Source organism: Chanodichthys erythropterus, chromosome 15 (assembly GCF_024489055.1).
Source record: "Chanodichthys erythropterus isolate Z2021 chromosome 15, ASM2448905v1, whole genome shotgun sequence".
Taxonomy (NCBI): domain Eukaryota; kingdom Metazoa; phylum Chordata; class Actinopteri; order Cypriniformes; family Xenocyprididae; genus Chanodichthys; species Chanodichthys erythropterus.
The window spans coordinates 39,641,268-39,659,001 of record NC_090235.1 but is presented as its reverse complement, the minus strand read 5'-3'; the positions used below and the strand labels follow the sequence as shown (position 1 = coordinate 39,659,001).

Genomic DNA, 17,734 nt, shown 5'->3' with positions numbered 1-17,734 from the left:
CTGTCTTTCTTTAGGGGAAGTTTAAATGCAAGATTTTGGAAACAATCTAAATTTAGAGGGACAAAAAATAAAATAGTGTCATTGTAGCGAATTAACTCAAAGGGGCAATATTAATAATTATTCATAACTCAATATGATTTATTAATTATGATTATGTAAATCTGTTAATCAGATTTACTGGATATAGCTACATTAATCTTAATATTACAATCAATTAACCTGTTGTCCAGGGAACACTTAGTGTTGATTGTTTAATAATTCTAAGAAATGTTCATTTCCAGGTTATGGAAAAATAACATTCGTATTGCACCGTGCTACTCAGAGCATAGGTTCGGGATCTAAATCACTTCAGAGGCAATTAATTAGCAGATGGAGTCAGAACCAAACATATATTATGCACAATCTTTATTAACTAACTCACAAACACATAACTAAACTAACAAACAAAGGTCACACACACATTCATACACACACACTCCGTTGAACCGGAGGAGGTACTGTTACTAGAGCTATAGGAAAAGTCAAAGACAATCTGGAAAGGACTCAACAGTTTCTTTTAGCAATAACAAAGATAAGTCTTACAAATCAATACTAAATCGCTGTTTAGCATTACGTACCCTTGCAAATGTACCAGGCCTTGGGCTGAAGCGGCCTTCGGCCAAGAGGGTTCTGTTCAGTTGTCCACGAGGCAAGGAAAAGATAGGGAGTGGCATTGTTCTCTAGCTTTTAACCTCTGGTCAAAGTCCAACCTCTTAAAAAAATGGTGTAGCCAATGAAGGTGTTGTGTTTCCGGGTGACAACACTCCCCCTTGTTGGGGCTTTTATGACCAGGCAAGATTGAACTGGCTGAGCTTTGAAGTTGGCAGTAGGCCATTTTTCTTTTATTAGCTGAAAGTAATGGCGCTTCATGTTATACACTCACATGCTTCAGTCAGAAGCGGGAAAGCAGAGGCTGACAATCAGACAAGCGAAAATGGGCAGAAATATTTGGCCAAAAACAATGGTGTTAAATCAAAATAAATTGTTTAAAGTGAACAGCATCAAAAAACAAAATATATAATATAATATACACACACACACAGTGTATATCAATATCGATATGTATCCAGGTATTACACGTGTCTTCTCTGAAACACAACGTTAATCTGAAGTTAAACCTGCCTCCTCAAAGGATCTTGGGTGTGGCCGGGTTATTGTCAGACCGCCCACTCCCACCCAGTGTACACTATAGTTACGACCACTACCGCCTTTCATTCAAAATGTAATCCCGCGCCTCAAGAAATCTTATCGGGTCCCGTGGTTCCTGTGGGAGAGACACAGGAATGCAGACCTCTACTCACATTGTTTTTTTTTTGTTTTTGTTTTTTTGCAACGCTGTCCAGCCTTGTTGTTTCACAGTTGGAAAAGAAACCGATGAGACGGAACAAAAACAACAACAAACTACTGTCTGTGTGTGACTCAAATGCTCTACTCTCACTCGGGTATAAAAGCTACTGTTGGTTAATCAAGATTTGACAGATGAACTTGTGCCTCGATTGGACTTTTGTAGTGTAAAGTGTAATAAAACTTTACAGTTTAATGCGTGTCACCATCTTTGATATGTACTTTAGTCACTGTCACTAAGGTTACAGTTTAAGCCCAGTTTACACTAGTGTGTTTTTGTTTTAAAATGGTATTTTAAAATAAAAAACAATTCTCGTATACACTGGCATTTCCACAGTGTTTCAGAAATAACACTACACTACACGGCCGAAAACGAATGCCACATGACCGTTCATGCAGACTGGGTATGCGCATACAAGTGTAAACAGTTGCCTCTTGCGCATGTAGGCAGCTGCAGTACAAAAAAAAAAAACCCGCAGAGTTTAACTGCACAATGGCTGCTAAAAATGACAACAAAACCAGCAAAGATTGCAGTTAAGTCTCCATGTTATAGTTTACATAGTTGTCTAGGATACGCAGAGCGAACGTAGACAGCCATACCATCATTTTCAAAAGTCTCTGTTTTGGTCCGTTTATACTGAAATGCAACCCCGGCATTTTCAAACTAAAACAGGGTCTGCAGTGTTTTCTAAAGTCTTTTCTTTAGGGTTCGAAAACGCTGGCATAGTGTAAATGACAGGCATAACTGTAGCAAATCTTACGTGTTTTAAAACGGAAACGCACTAGGGTAAACGGGGCCTGAAATAGAATTCAGGTTTAGCTTCCATTGCATGTTCACACAGACAGCATTTGTGCCACTAATGTAGGCTGTTGAAGCAAAATGCGGTTGTCCCATACACACTGATAGTGTTGGCAGAGTATATTCATGTTGAGATATCAACAAAAACCTGTGAGACGTGCATTACTGCACAATCACACTTGCAGACAGCAATAAACAAGATCATTTAACTTAGGCTGAAGCTCTACAGCACTCAGTGTAAATAATTGAGCACAAATGGGTTTGAACCTTAGTTTGTTTATGGAGCAGACCTAGGACCAGGGTAATAGAATGTATAAACGAGAAAACCTGAATATTCATTTTATGGGAACCATTTGGTATTGATGGAATGAATAGCATGTTTACCTTGCAGCCTTCACAAGCACTGACACCATAGTGGTACCCCGAGGACTTGTCCTGACAGACGAAGCAGGGTTTGTAGATGCGAGGAGGGGGTAGAGGTGATGGGGGGCTTGGGACTAACTTCTCAGAACTGGTGCTCTGAGTTTCAATAGCTGTAGGGGTAGAAAAAGACAAGAAACATGACAGATTATGACTGAGATAAAAACTGGCTTTAGACATGACTTAATACTTTTACTTTTAAGCAGTTTACTTGAGACAATGAATGCAGTAAATACATAAAATGCTAATTGATACATACAATGAAAACAGCAGAAATACAACATGACAAGCACTCAACCTCTAGGTAACCAATGCGTGTTCGTCTTTTGAAAATAAAGCATGTCAAGTAAAACTTACCAGAAAAAAATAATGTAAATGCTATGTAGGCATACACTTGTCTTGTATCTGACAAACGTCTTAACACCTGGGGACCAATGCATAAAACTTCCCAAAAATCCTCTTAAGAATAGGCTTAACCCTTTTGAACGTGAGTTTAAAATATTCTAACTGTCCCCCCAGAGTGAGTTTTTTTAAGATGACCGTTATTTTAGAACGTTTGCCTTTAATGTTTCCATAGCGACGCGTCATGCGTGTTAAGAGCGCTGAACGCAGCCACAATAACACTGTATGACAGATGGATCGCTAATATTTTGTTTTTCCTTGTTTATTTAAAATATTCACAAACTTGCTTACCATGTCATTAACTATCTGATATTCCGATCCTCAAATATGTGTAAGTGAGTGTGTTTTGTTGTTTAAAAGCCTTTATAAATGATCTTTATCTTGATCTATAACATGAGATTGTTTGCACCGCAGTTCACAGACTCCTGTCAGTCGGATTTATAGCATTCATCAGTTTCTCCCGAAATATATGCAAGTAAGTGGCTGGTGAACTGGAAGAATAATAGAGTAAACTTTGTAGTTACTTAGGCCCATAATGTGTGTCTGATATGAATAAATGTCGGCAAATTGTATTTGAATGGATTGTTATTGCTCCTTCCACTAATGTCTGACATCAGTGTGTATTTTATAAACTCTAAATATATTGTTTTAATGGTGCTTATGTGTATTTAAATGTCTGAAACCTTAAAAGAAATGTTATGTGGCTGAAAACACTGCATAGTTGTGATATATGACAAGAGCTGCGCGTGTCCGTCTCGCAGCCAAAGCGCGAAAGCACATTTTGAATCTGGCAATTATGTGACGTTGCTGAACGTTCGAAATCCTATATGTGGGACCGTACGCCCAGGGGCACAGAAATAAAAATCCCACATGTGGGACCGTACCGCTCAAAGGGTTAAAGGGTCATGAAACCCCAAAACACTTTTTTTGAGATGTAAACAGATATGTATAGGCTGCACATCATTAAAAAAAACACTAAAGGTACTCATTAATGTTATTCATAAGTGAAAAATAGTTATTTTTGCATTTTTCAGAGCGATTTCTGTCTTCCTGTTTGAAAAGCTGAGTCGGAGCAACGAATCCAATCACTGCACTGTAGTATGCATAAGATTATAATTGCGGTATTATGCATGAGGAAGTATCACTTCTCCCGCCTCGGTCTCTTGTCATTCAGAGACATATCGTTGGTGCTCGTGCACCTCAGTGCTACAACACAATGTGTTTTCCTGCGACGTGACAAGAGCAGAGGTTTGTGTGCATGTGGATTGTTTTGCTGTAAAAACCAGCACAAATGGAAAATATGTTCGCGAGAGATCGCATTACAGCGGAGAATTCAAATGTCACAAAAGTGCGGATCATTCTCCTCTGCCTGCTCACGTGTTGTTTGTATTTTGCTCGCGATGCGGTCAGAACTGGAGTTTGAATACGAACGCATGAAAAATACGATTGTTATTTTGATATACACGCGGAGTGCGCATATGCTAGGTTTCAGCGCGGAGCTCTGCGATGAGTTTAATAACACTAGCCACGTGGCACATAGCTCATACAGAATAAAGTATCCGTGTTTAAAGTTTTTATTTCACACATTCTCCTGCACCAAACATTAACCAGCACAGTATGGTTATGCACACATATTTCATCAAGTCTTCTTCAAATGAATTATATGTGCAAACTGGACACTGATACAGTGGTGAACGCGACGACACGATTATTATAAAAGACTGATTTTGAGACTGCAGTGCTCATAAACGTAATCAAAGTAGCCTATTATTAGCCCTATTAAATATTCTTTCGCATTTCTCCCTTGTGCTTGGGAGTTTGTTGTCATTTTCTCCATGCTTATTTATTAATATTCATTATTCTGTATAATGAGTGTGTTGTATGTCTGTGCTTTATTGGTTGTTCTCTCCCCTCTTCTCCCCCTCTACACTCCCACTTTTCCAGAGCTTTACACGCCCATTTTCACAGAGTTTTTGCAACTCAGAGGTGTGAACAACCAGGGTAAAACAGGGGGGTTTCATGACCCTTTAAGCTTTGACTGAAGTTTAATTTTTTTTAGTAAAAAGTAGGACTTGTATAAGAGTAGGGGCTATTTATAAAGAAACTAAAAGAAACTTTCAGCAAAGTCTTAGACTCTTAAGTGCTAACTGAAGTGTTCTGAACTAAGGACTACAATGATGTGTGGCTTTATACATATGGCCCCTGATTTAATCTTTGCATTGAATGACTTGGGTCTAATCTACAGCTCTGGTACAAGTGAGAACCCAGTAAACTGCTTCATTCTCTACAGGTAACAGCTGCTTTCTTAGAAAATATTCTACCTAGATTAAACTGCATAAGTGACTGATTTAGAATTATGTCAAATCTCAGACACTCACACTTGCCTTCACCACACTGGACACATACAACGATGCCTCAGAATCTGGCCAAAATGAGGCATCTTAGGATGACACAAAGGTAGTTCCAAAATTTGGAATGTTAAACTGGTTGCATAATGATGTATTCACACATCTGAATTTCCTTTGTCTTTCTACTTTCACCTTGTTCTCCCTACATTGCATCAGATTGTTAATCACAATGTTAGTTAATTAGTTAGATGTTGGCATAATTAGCAGTGATTACCCTTGTGAAAAGTGTGCTTAATTGTATTGAATGTGCACATTGTAGTGTACTTCAAATCTCTTACTTATTTTGATGCATTGACTAACATACTAAATGCTTGTAAAGTATCTGATTATAATTTCACCTTCAGTGTGTTATAGTGTCAATATTACAAATTAATACAAATGTGTAATTACAAATATATTTAAACACATGGCATACAAGTATGTTTCAATATATATTACATAAATGTATTGTACACACTCACACACACACACAAAATGAATTAATTACCCTTAATTTATCTGAAGAATAAATAAATTGTCTTTTTACACACAATTTAATTTAGTTCCCTTTCGAAAGGGAACTTCTACTCTGCGTTTGCAAACGCTATGGGGAACGTCACGCGACTCAGTGTCTGAAAGCCAACTATCCAATAGCTCCAATGCCTATTGGCCGGCGACAGCCTACGACGTCATACGGCACAACCCGGAAGTATAAAAGGCACGCCTGGAGAAGCAGTCATTATCTTCAGGACTGTCTGTGTCTTGCTACTGTCATGTATAACTACCGGTTACTTGTGAGTATATCTTATAAAATATCTGAGGACAAAGAGAAACGTTTTAGGAAGTGTGTGGATCCATGCCCGAGATTTTTGACTCCGGAAGATCCACACACCCTATGCGTACACTGTCTGGGAGAAGAACACGTACGGACAGTGCTTGAGGGCGCTGTCTGTGAGAGTTGTGAGCATTTTCCCATGAAAACGCTTCGTTCCCGCCTGGCCCTCTTCTCGAGAGAAGAGGCGTCAACGTCTGCGCCTGGTGGGTCCGGCCCTGCTCGAGCCAAGGCAGAGCGGCGGCTGCACTCATGGGGCTCGCAGGTGGAGCTCGCCACCAAGATTGAGAGGGCTGTTACAGTCTGGCGGTGGCTGGCGGGGATGAGCTCCTGGATGACGATGATGTCTTATCACTGACATTGTATCCAGGAGCGGGTGTTCTTCTGGCTGCTAGCCCCTGTGTGCAGGAGATGGCAGTGGTGGAAGAAGGAGTTGCGACTTCTTTCTCCAAGCCTCCCTGCCCAGCATATGCTGAGTTACTGGAGGTTGTGGAACGCGCCGCCGACAGGCTGCAGCTGCCATGGGAGCGCGTGAGGAAAGAGCCCGTTTGTGGCAGGTTAGACGAACGGTTTCTTTCTGACCACATCCCCGTAACTCCAGTGAGCCTTCTATTCCTTCCAGATCTTCATGTAGAGATCAAGAAGGCATGGAAGAACCCATACTCGGCCAGAATTCATCCACATCAGCAGGGGGATTTCGTGCTCAGCAGCATACAAAAACTGCATACCACTCAGGTCCGATCCTGGGCCCAGACAGCCGGAAGGCCCTGGCCCGTCTCGAGCCAAGGCTCAGAGGCAGGGCCAGAAATCTAGTATTGCCGCTCGAGTGTCTCCTCCACCTCAGAGTAAGTCAAAATTGGAGTGTTGAGACTGACTGAGCAGGCCACAAAATGGCTGCCGCTTAGGTTTTTCTGTAACACTTTACAATAACAGTACATGAATAATCATGAACTAATACCTGAATTAATAGTTACTTCAACATGAACTCAAGATTAGTTAAGATATGATATAATCATGAACTAATGAAGAGTGATACTTAACTATGACAGGAGTCATAAGGATTCATGCATGAAAACAGAAGCCTTAACTACGCATTAATATATGTTTGATAATTAATGCATTAATTAACATTAAGGGTAAACTAAATCAAACAGTCTCTATAAGAAGGAATAATAAATATTTGGACTTTGATATAAATTTAAATAATTTATTATTGTTAGAATTTAAACTACTGACATCAGCAGCTTCAATATAAACATTACTGAAAGGCACAGGATTAGTTTGTCATTTTCACTGATCCTCCTTATCAAACATATAAAATACTAAATACACTAATAATTTATCTTAAAAGGTCTTAATATGTTTTGTGACATTCTTTCCAACCAAACTAAACTACTGTGACTTACAACAGTTCCTGAGGAATCGGTTTCCAAAAAAATAACCAAACAGGAAACATGAACTAAGGTCAGGGAGCGTTTGCTGGGATCAGATTCAGAAGTTCACTCTCCATCCAGACGCAGGCCATGATCATACTGTACCTCCATTCTCTGACTTTTTGAAAAGTCACACATCACTTAACTGGGCTGAATACTTATAAAGTTGTGTTAGTACAATGTGTATTTGATAGTAAGTTAATGATAATCATGAGCTGAATTTGGTAAGAAGTTAACAGTGAATTAATTATGATGTGCCCCCTCAAGTAAAGTCATGACATAATTATGCATCAACAAACCATTAGTTGATGTTAGTATATGGTTAGTTAATAATGGAGACTGTCCTCCAAAAAAACCCCGACCCTATAGGTCGTTTTTTAAGTACCATATTACGACATATATTTACGTGTTGAAGTCATGCGCCCTCTAGTGGGTGTAAAAATAATGACAGTGTTGTGTTACGTCTGTCGTCATGAAATGACGTATGACTGTCATTACCAATCAAAATGCGTGTTCATTTAAATGCAATGTGTGGACTTTTTACAAAATTTCTCCTATTTCCATTTACCAAAATTTAATTTTATTAATGACTACACCCACTCCACCCCTAAACCTAACCTTAGTGATTTATAGTGCATTTACACTTTATGATCACGTGTTACCTGGGATTGAACCCACAATCGCATACTCACATGATTGCATATTGCTATTGCAATGCTCTACCAGTTGAGCTACGCAAAACCCGAAATCCGAGGCAGATAAAAGGGAACAATGCATTAAAATGAAAGCAAATGCTCCTATGGGTCGTATTTCATGAATTAAAATGAAAGTGTCCTGTTGTCGATAGGGGCGCCACTTTAGTAAACGCTCCTATGAGCTGTATTTCAGGGAAGTGACAAAGGACCTATATGTTTGTATTGGTTGGAGAACATGTTGTAATAATGAGTTAATTATGATTGTGCCCTCTCAAGTAGTCATGACATCATGATGCATTAACAAGCCATTAGTTGATGTTAATATATGGTTAGTTAATAATGAATTAAGTATGATGTGCCCCCTCAGGTAGTCATGACATAAGTATACATTAACAAACCATTAGTTGATGTTAGTACATGGTTAGTTAATAATGAGTTAATTATGATTGTGCCCCCTCAAGTAAAGTCATGACACAATGCACTTACAAATCATTAACTAATATATAAATAAACACTAAGAGTGTCATCCATATTCCTTTACACCCCAGTACAAAAAACAAACAAAAATAAAAAGTATTTTTATTTATATAATTAAACATATATGGACTTGAAAGCAAGCCATAAACATACCTGTAAAGACACACATAAGGCACATTTACATGTAAAATCACGCGCGTCCACAAGCTAATGCTAATCAAAGCATATACATTTAAACGACAAAAATACAAATACAGTTAATAACTGCACATAACCTCCTGAAAATCCCAATAAAACATACATGTAAATATGTCTTTAATTATTAATTCGGTTTACCAAAGCAGTCAACATTTATTAGTTTAAAATGCCAGCAACACAACAAATGTACCAAGAGATCACCTAGCGTGCGCCACTAATGAGTGCACCACTACATACTTTAGTTCCGGGAATAAACTATGACTGTCATGAATGTGGCTCCCACGGTTCATCCTCCGGACCGCCGACTCGAACTGACACCAACTGACTCGATTGACATCGTTAACGAAAGAGCTGGTAAAGACGCTACAAGGCCTACGCCTCAACCCCGCTGAGGCCGCCACAGCACCACCCGCTGCACCTGCCACGCCATCATTTCCAACTCCCCCAACTGTGAATCCCCGTCTGGCCCTGTCAGAGAAGTTCGATGGCACTCCGGCGAAATGTAAGGACTTCCCTTCTCCAGTGTTCACTATATGTTAATCAGCAACCCTCCCTGTATCAAACAGAAACAAGTTGCATATCATTTGTGTGCTCTCTGCTTACTGGCAAAGCGCTGGATTGGGCCAGTGCTGTCTGGAGAGATGATAGCTCAGTATTCCCCACTTTTGCTGAGTTTCTACAATGGTTCAGAGAGGTATTTGAACATCCCGCAGGGGGACAAAGTCTGGGCGATCAGCTGCTCTCTCTCTCAGGGCAAAACAACAGCGGCTGAATATGCTTTACAGTTTCGCACTCTGGCGGCTCAAACAAACTGGGTGGAGGACACATTGAAACTGCTGTTTCGTCGAGGCCTGACCGTGGAGTTGCAAGCGGAACTCACCTGTCGGGTTGAAGGTAGCTCATTTAATTAATTTATTGAACTTTCCATTCACATTGACAATCTCCTTCGCTCGCGACGCCCCACACGCGTTGCCAGTTCTACCAGTCCAAACCCCTGTAACGATGTAGCGGTTATTAATCAATTTATGGGTGGAATATGAATATAATAATTCATAAGGTTTTATGAATTATTATGCACATACCGACCCAAGGGGGAATTAAACATATATTGTGAATCAATTACAACGAATTGATTACATATGTGATTAGTTCAGGTTCAATAATTATTTAGAGAAACTACCAGCTCGTCCAGCAAACCGCTGCTCTGGCCATGAGAATAACTTGCTATTATAGCATCAAAGCATAAATCGATCGAAAAACGTTAAAGTGACTTGGTCTTCAGTTGAGAGAACAAACAGAACAATCGAGCGTGAATAATGTGTTTATTATATGCAAACTAAGACTAGCTACAGAGGTTATACGTCTAAATATATACAGAAGGTATACACATATATATACAAGAGTGAAAATGAAGAAAAGACAGGAAAAGAAAGATGATCAAAGAATGGCAAATTACACAGTTAAACCCTTTTGAGAGAGCCAGCACAGAAATCAATTTAAACAAATTTCAGATAAATTATAATACTTGCTTATTGGTTCAAGTCTGTGTGTAGCAGTTTCAATGCGCCTGGCTGGGTTGGTCCTTTCCAAGAGGGTTTCTCCGGCGGGGTTTTCAAAAGAGGTTTAAACTTAAGTAACTTAACCGAAGAGAGAGAGAGAGAGAGAGAGAGAGAGAGAGAGAGAGAGAGAAAGAGTCCAAAGAAGTGGTGATCCTGAAAAGAGGAGCGCGATGGAGGCGCATGGTCACCGGAGACATCCGGGAGAGACGTGCGTGAATGATTCAGGGCCGTCGGGAGAACACACCGGAGAATCCTGGTGTTCCCTTTTTATGACAGATAAGCCGACACACCTCCTTGAGGTGGAATAGCCAATGACATTGATGCAAAGTTGGCGGGCAAGTTATTTCTTTGTCTTGACTCCAAGCTGAATTTACATACCAAATGACTATCAGATCGGATTTCGAAATGGAGTGCTTTCTTCACAATATCATTAAACACATAGAAAAATGCATTTGTCAGCTATGTGACCTATCTCAGTGAATAGCTTGAGTCCGGAACTTTACAGAGAGATTAAACTCGATAGATCAGAAAGGCATAGAAAAGAAGTTATGGTTCACAGACAAAATTTCATCATTAAAATGCACACTAGCACAAATACACTCATTTAAACACTAGGAAACATGCATACGCTCTAAATACATGATGGATATATTTTGGCATAGTTGTATTTTACATATACAGTCAAAATGTGTGTGTTGTGTGTTGGAATGTGGATCTGGCCCGTAGTCCACATGAGGGGCCCCTTTGATGTCTTAAGAGCAAGGAAATTGGGCCTCCTGTTTTACCTCGGAGGGTAACAAAGGTGTCAAGTGGGCTCATCTTTGGCAGACCGGTCGGAGCCGAGATGAGGTTTTACAAACTAGTCCAGCATGCTAAAAGCGTTCTGAACATTCCAAAGTTTATTGATTATCCTGATACGTGTGCATATACTACACCCCAAACCCATGCAGCTGGGATACACTCCGCTTCAGCCAGAGGAAAGAGAGAGGAGACGTCAAATGCACCTCTGCTTGTACTGTGGTCAGGCTGGTCACTTCAAAATCAACTGCCCGGTTCGACCCACGCCTACCAGCTCCAAAGCGGTGAGTTCCTCCATTCAATCCGACTACTCACACACCTGCCTCAAAATTCCCGTTCAAATCATTATAAACTAACAAATTATTACCACGCAAGCTCTTCTGGACTCTGGTGCGGCTGGGAATTTCATGTCTGACACTTTCATCAGAGAGCACCATATTTCCCTAACAGACTGCCATTTTCCATTGACAGTGGAGGCGTTAGATGGAAAACCGATTGGAGGAGGGAGAGTGGCGCACATCACCGATGAAGTCTGATTACAAGTAGGAATTCTTCACCATGAACTCATCCAATTCTATGTCATTCATTCACCATGAATGACATAGTGACATAATTATGCCCATCATCCTTGGTCTGCCGTGGCTCCGAACCCATAACCCGCATAACTCCTGGAAGGAAGGACAGATACTGCAATGGGACGCCCTCTGCCACAATAACTGCTTACAACAACTCACTCCTCTGCCAATTCAAACTGTCAAGCTGAACAAATCCAACCCCGAGAAACTCGACATCCCTGCCGAATACGCCGATCTAGCTGTGGCATTCAGCAAACAGAAGTCGGCCGAATTACCTCCTCATCGCCCCGGGGACTGTGCCATTGAGCTGTTGCCAGATACCACGCCTCCCAAAGGCAGAATCTTCCCGTTGTCACAGCCTGAATCCGCCGCTATGAAAGCATACATCGAGGAGGAGTTAGCCAAGGGGTTCATCCGACCATCCACATCACCAGCCTCGTCTGGATTCTTCTTTGTTAAGAAGAAGGATGGTGGGCTACGGCCCTGTATCGATTATCGAGGTCTAATTGACATTAGACAAGCCTAGCAACACTAAAAAATAAAAACACTGCTATCAATACAGCATGATGCTGCTGTTAACAGATTCTATGCAGTATCCAAGGAGGCTCAAAGAGAACCTAACGACTTGACAACATACCTAACGGGTATAATGCACTTTCTATAATAATGGCTAAGGAGGCTAAAAAGCCTAACAACTCAGCATTGCCAGAAGTTGGAGCTTTACAGATGGAGGCATCGAATATTGGCCTAGCAATGTCCAAAACACAGAAAGCTTAGTAAAACACACCCTGTTAAAACAAACACGTTTAAGGGTGCTTTCACATTAGCACTTTTGGTGCGCACCCGGGTTCGATTGACGTCAGAGTTCGGTACATTTGGATGATGTGAATGCGATCTTCCGAACTCGGGTGCGCACCCGCGAACCGTACCAGAGTCCGATTAAAAAGGGTGGTCTGGGGTACGGTTCATGTGAACCCCGGTACGGTTCGCTGCTGATATGAACGCAATCGTACCAAATCGCGGAAGTGAACCGCTGTTGATGACGTGTAAATTGGTTGACACGACAGCCGTCAGTCGCACACGCGTCACATTCAAGATGAGCGGAAAGGGTTTACTTTGGTCATCAGTAGAAATCGAAACCTTGTTAGAGGTATGGGCTGACGAAAACATAAAAACACAGCTGGAAAATACACATAAAAATGCTGACATTTTCAGAATGTTCAGTGAGCACCTGAAAACGCAGGGATTCACAAGAATGGCAGATCAATGTCGCGTGAAGGTAAAAAAAACTGCGACAGCAATATCTGAAAATACGTGATTCCCTCCGAAAGACTGGAAGCTCAACGGAAGAGAAGGAGAAGTTTACATGGTTTGATGCCATTGACAACATTATTGGTTCTAGGCCCACAAGTGACCCTCAACACATAATCAAATCACATCCACCTACACCTTCATCCTTCCATGAAACCCCCGATGACCAGCACGAACATTCGTCAGTTTCAGAGCCATCATCCGAAACTACAAATGAGCTATCAAGCAGTGAGTATATTTCTTTAACCTATGGATTATATTATTGCTAATATTATAAGCAAAATTGTTCAAATGAACATTAATCATGAATGCGTAATTATTCTTAATATTCTTATAATGCAACAGGGAAAATATTTATATTATTCTTCATAATGCAACAGGGAAAATAAGTTTTGGTCTAGTTAACGCCCACCATTTCTTTTTCTTAACTATTTAATCACATCTGTCTTTACTGTTGAAATTATTCCTGCATAGAAAGTACAGTTTATTATTGTATGTAATTATTATTGATTATTATGATGCAATAAATGCTGTATGAGGAATACAGATAGAGGAATTAGCAAAATGCTGTTTAAAATTAGTTTTCCTTGTTCTGTAGTGTAGATTTTATACATCTAATCACATATGTCATCACAGTGTTTTCCTTAAAAATATGCACAATTTAATAAAGAAAGCCTTTGTTGTTAATTTTCCATGTCTGTTTATAAACCTTTTAGGTGAATCTGACAGAACCAACTCTACCCAAGCAGAGAACATCCGTCCCAGATCGGTCTGCAAGAAGAGAAAGGCCAAGGTGGACCTAGCAAACATGCTGGAATCCTATGTAGATCTACAGAAAAAACAATATGATGACTTCATGCAGGCTGAGCAAGTTCGGCAGCAACAGGAGAAAGAATCACTGGACAACTGGATGAAAGTGCAAATCGACATGGAGGAGCGCCGCTACCAAGCACAAAGGGAGGAACGGCAGGAAAATAATAGAATGTTCATGACAGTGCTTAACAGAGTGTTTGACATTTTTGCACCTTCATCACAACAGCACGCACCCCCACAGTTACAACCAAATTCTTTACATCATGTTTACTTATCTCGTGACAACATAACATACACAAACCTACATCCTCATGTTCAACAGCACATTCACTCTCGTTCTGAAGTGCCCTACTACACTGAGACAAAAGAAAGCCCATCTCCGTCCTATCAGGAGTTGTAAGTTTCAGAACAGTTTAGGTTGGAATGCAGTTAAATTAATGTTTTCAAAAGAGATTGTTTGATGTTATTTGTTTCACAAGATTTAACATAAGCAGAGTATGCAGAACAACATTTACGATAACTTCTAGAATTGTTTAATGGTGTTCATTTGTTGTTGTTTTTTTTTTCCATGAAAAGTTAGGAGAATCTGGAAAACTTTTTGTTCAACTGACATTGTTGTTAAAATATTACTATATTTTATTTACTCTTTTGCTTTTCATATGTAACACTGCTTGTCACAGAACATGTTTAGAAATGCTTTGATAATTGGCTCGCCGAAATGAGCCTTTATTCTGTTTCCAGTTGTTTTCAAGTCTGTAATCAAGTTTATTCTTAATTCAAAAAGTTCAGCAAGACTTCTTATTACACTTTCAATAAAAGTTTGGAAAAGTTTCTTGAATCCCTTTTTTATTAACAGATGAACTTTAAATGGAAAAAAGTTAAACAAAACTGCAAAATGAGTTGTCAAATTAAAAAAAATTCACATTGATATGTTAAAGAGTACATTTCTCTAGCTCACATAAAGAGTATCAAGCAGTGACTTTACAGATGTCTTTTTAACTATATTTCATTCAATAAACTTAATGAAATAGAATACAAAATGAAATTAATAGAATGAATGGCATAGAAATTAAAAGGAAAAAAATGCAGTCAAGCAATTATTAATTATATGACAGTTAAAGGAAATTCCATGTTCACTCAATCATGCTGATTTTTGTGGACAATTGAGAGTGAATTGTATGTTTCAGAAACATTTGACAAAAAAAAGGTAACAATTAAACACTTGAAAAATAAGAACATAGGGCATCTCTAATTGAGTTGGCAGTGTTGCTTGACTCAAGGGCATTTGATTCGCTGGACTCATTCGCTTCATTTTCTTCATCATAAACCTCATTATGAATTTCACAAAAATTGTGAAGAACACAACATGCCGTGATCGTAGTGTTAATATTTTTGATGTTACAGTCGCATCTTTTCATCAAGCACCGCCATCTTCCCTTGAGACGGCCAAAAGCCCTCTCGACAGTCATCCGTGCCTTGCTTAGCCTGTGGTTGAAGACAGCCTGTGCCAGTGTTGTTCCTCTGTTTTCTGGGTATGGTTTCATTAACCAGTTTAGAAGTGGATATGCTGCATCCCCTAATAACATTACAGGCACATCAACATCTTGAAACCTCTCTGTGCACTTGGGGAGCAGTGTACCACTGTGGCCTCGCTGGTACAGTGACGAATTTCCAAAAACCCGGGCATCGTGAACTTTGCCTGGCCAGCCTACATTTATGTCCCAAAACCGCAACCTATGGTCTACTACCCCTTGTAGAATGACTGAATAAAAGCCTTTGCGGTTATAGTAGTCTGCAGGGCTGTCAGGTGGACATAAAATACCAATGTGGGTACCGTCTATAGCCCCACCACATTGTGGGAAGCCCCAATGGTCACGAAAACCTTGAATGATGACCTTAAATTCATCTTCAGAAGGTGTTTTGATGTACTCTTGGAGCAATTCCTGTACAATGACTGATATAACATTTTTTGTTACCCTACATGCAGTTGACATTCCAATCCCAAATGAATGAGAAAGTGACCTGAATTCCAGGTTTGTAGCCAGCCTCCAGACACATATTGCAACTTGTTGTTCCACAGACAATGGCCTTCTAAATCTGGTGATACCTCTTTCAAGATGTGGCCTGAGGATATCACAGAGCTGCATGAATGTGGTCCTCTTCATTCTAAAATTCTTGCGCCATTCATAGTCTGTCCAGCTGGTTAGGACATGCTCCCACCACACACCAGATCGATGACGGATCCAAAGTCTCCTATGACATGAAAGGAAATGAAGCATTACATGATATATTCTATAAACAAGGAAGTAGAATCATAATTTTATTTTTAAGCTCATTTATTAAATTCTATAAAGTATTGTGTTATATCGGTAACAGTACATATAATTTTACATCAACAAAATATTAGTAATACTACTCTATGAAGTTCGTACCAGTTAACTGTACAAATATTTTATTAGTTTTGATAAACGTTAACTATTATATATATACATTATATATATATATATATATATATATAATATATATACACACACACACATATACATATATATATATATATATATATACACATATATGAATAGTTAGTGCCATCTGAAATTTTGTTCTAAAATGAGCATTTTTATCAAGCTTGTATGTTTATGTTCAGTTATTTCACTTTAATGGCAATGAAAATTACCTATTAATTGACATTACAGTTTTTTACAGACGCTAAGACACATTTCTCAATACTTAGGTCACTTTTGCAAAACTCGTCACACAGTGAGCACAACAGAAGTCTATGTGGGCTAAACTGAGGATCAATTATCATTGCTTTGGCACAAAATGCATTCAATGACTACATCTCTCAAATGTCATGAATTCTTTTCTCACTCAGACACAACAACTGCCCAAACTCTTTGTACGTACAGGCCAATTTGCACATGCTTACATACTGTTTTCAAAACTGTTAAACTTATGTTCAAAACAATAACATCATACAAAACTGAATAAGACAGCAATTTGCTACATTCCTACACTAATATTTTAATGAAATATATTTTAAATCTTAAAAAAATCAAATACTATCAAAACAATTAGATGAAACTGAACACCTAAACAAGCATTCGTTTTTCAATTTCATTACCATCAACTCAAAAGGGGAAATTTAGGAATAATTTTGTCCTGCAATGTAAACATGGACCATGTAACATAAACTGCAGTGAATTATAAGCAGTAGAGAGTGTCATTCTTGTTTTGTTAAGAAATTTTAAAAACGAAAACATTGTATATTGCTAACTGATGTTAGTGTTTTTAGGTCGATGTTTTATAAGTAACAAAGTGTGTTTGCTGGGTGAAAACCTTTGCTAGTGTTCTGGAAGAATGAGTTGATTTGAGACATGAATTAAGTGTTTTGGTAGATTTAGTGCATTTTGAATGTGAAATGAACTGCTGTGCCAAGATGAAAGTTGGTTAGGAGAACTGTGTGAAGAGTTTTGCAAAAGTGGCCTAAGTATTGAGACATGTGTCCTAGCGATTGTAAAAAACTGTAAAGTGAAATTACTGAGCCTAAACATACGAGCTTGATAAAAATGCTAATTTTAGAACAAAATTGAGATTGTGAATGTGTGTGTGTGTGTGTGTGTGTGTGTGTGAGTGAGAGAGAGAGAGAGAG

At 39.2% G+C, this 17,734-nt stretch overlaps 1 protein-coding gene across 1 annotated transcript in view; it reads right to left on the bottom strand.

Annotated features, from left to right (window-relative positions):
• LOC137037191 (retinoic acid receptor beta-like) overlaps positions 1–17,734 on the bottom strand; it is a 695,067-nt gene that overhangs the window by 568,860 nt on the left and 108,473 nt on the right. The window contains exon 2 of the mRNA XM_067410999.1: positions 2,567–2,715. Within this exon, the coding sequence (XP_067267100.1) occupies positions 2,567–2,715 (149 nt within the window). The remainder of the gene's footprint in view (positions 1–2,566; positions 2,716–17,734) is intronic.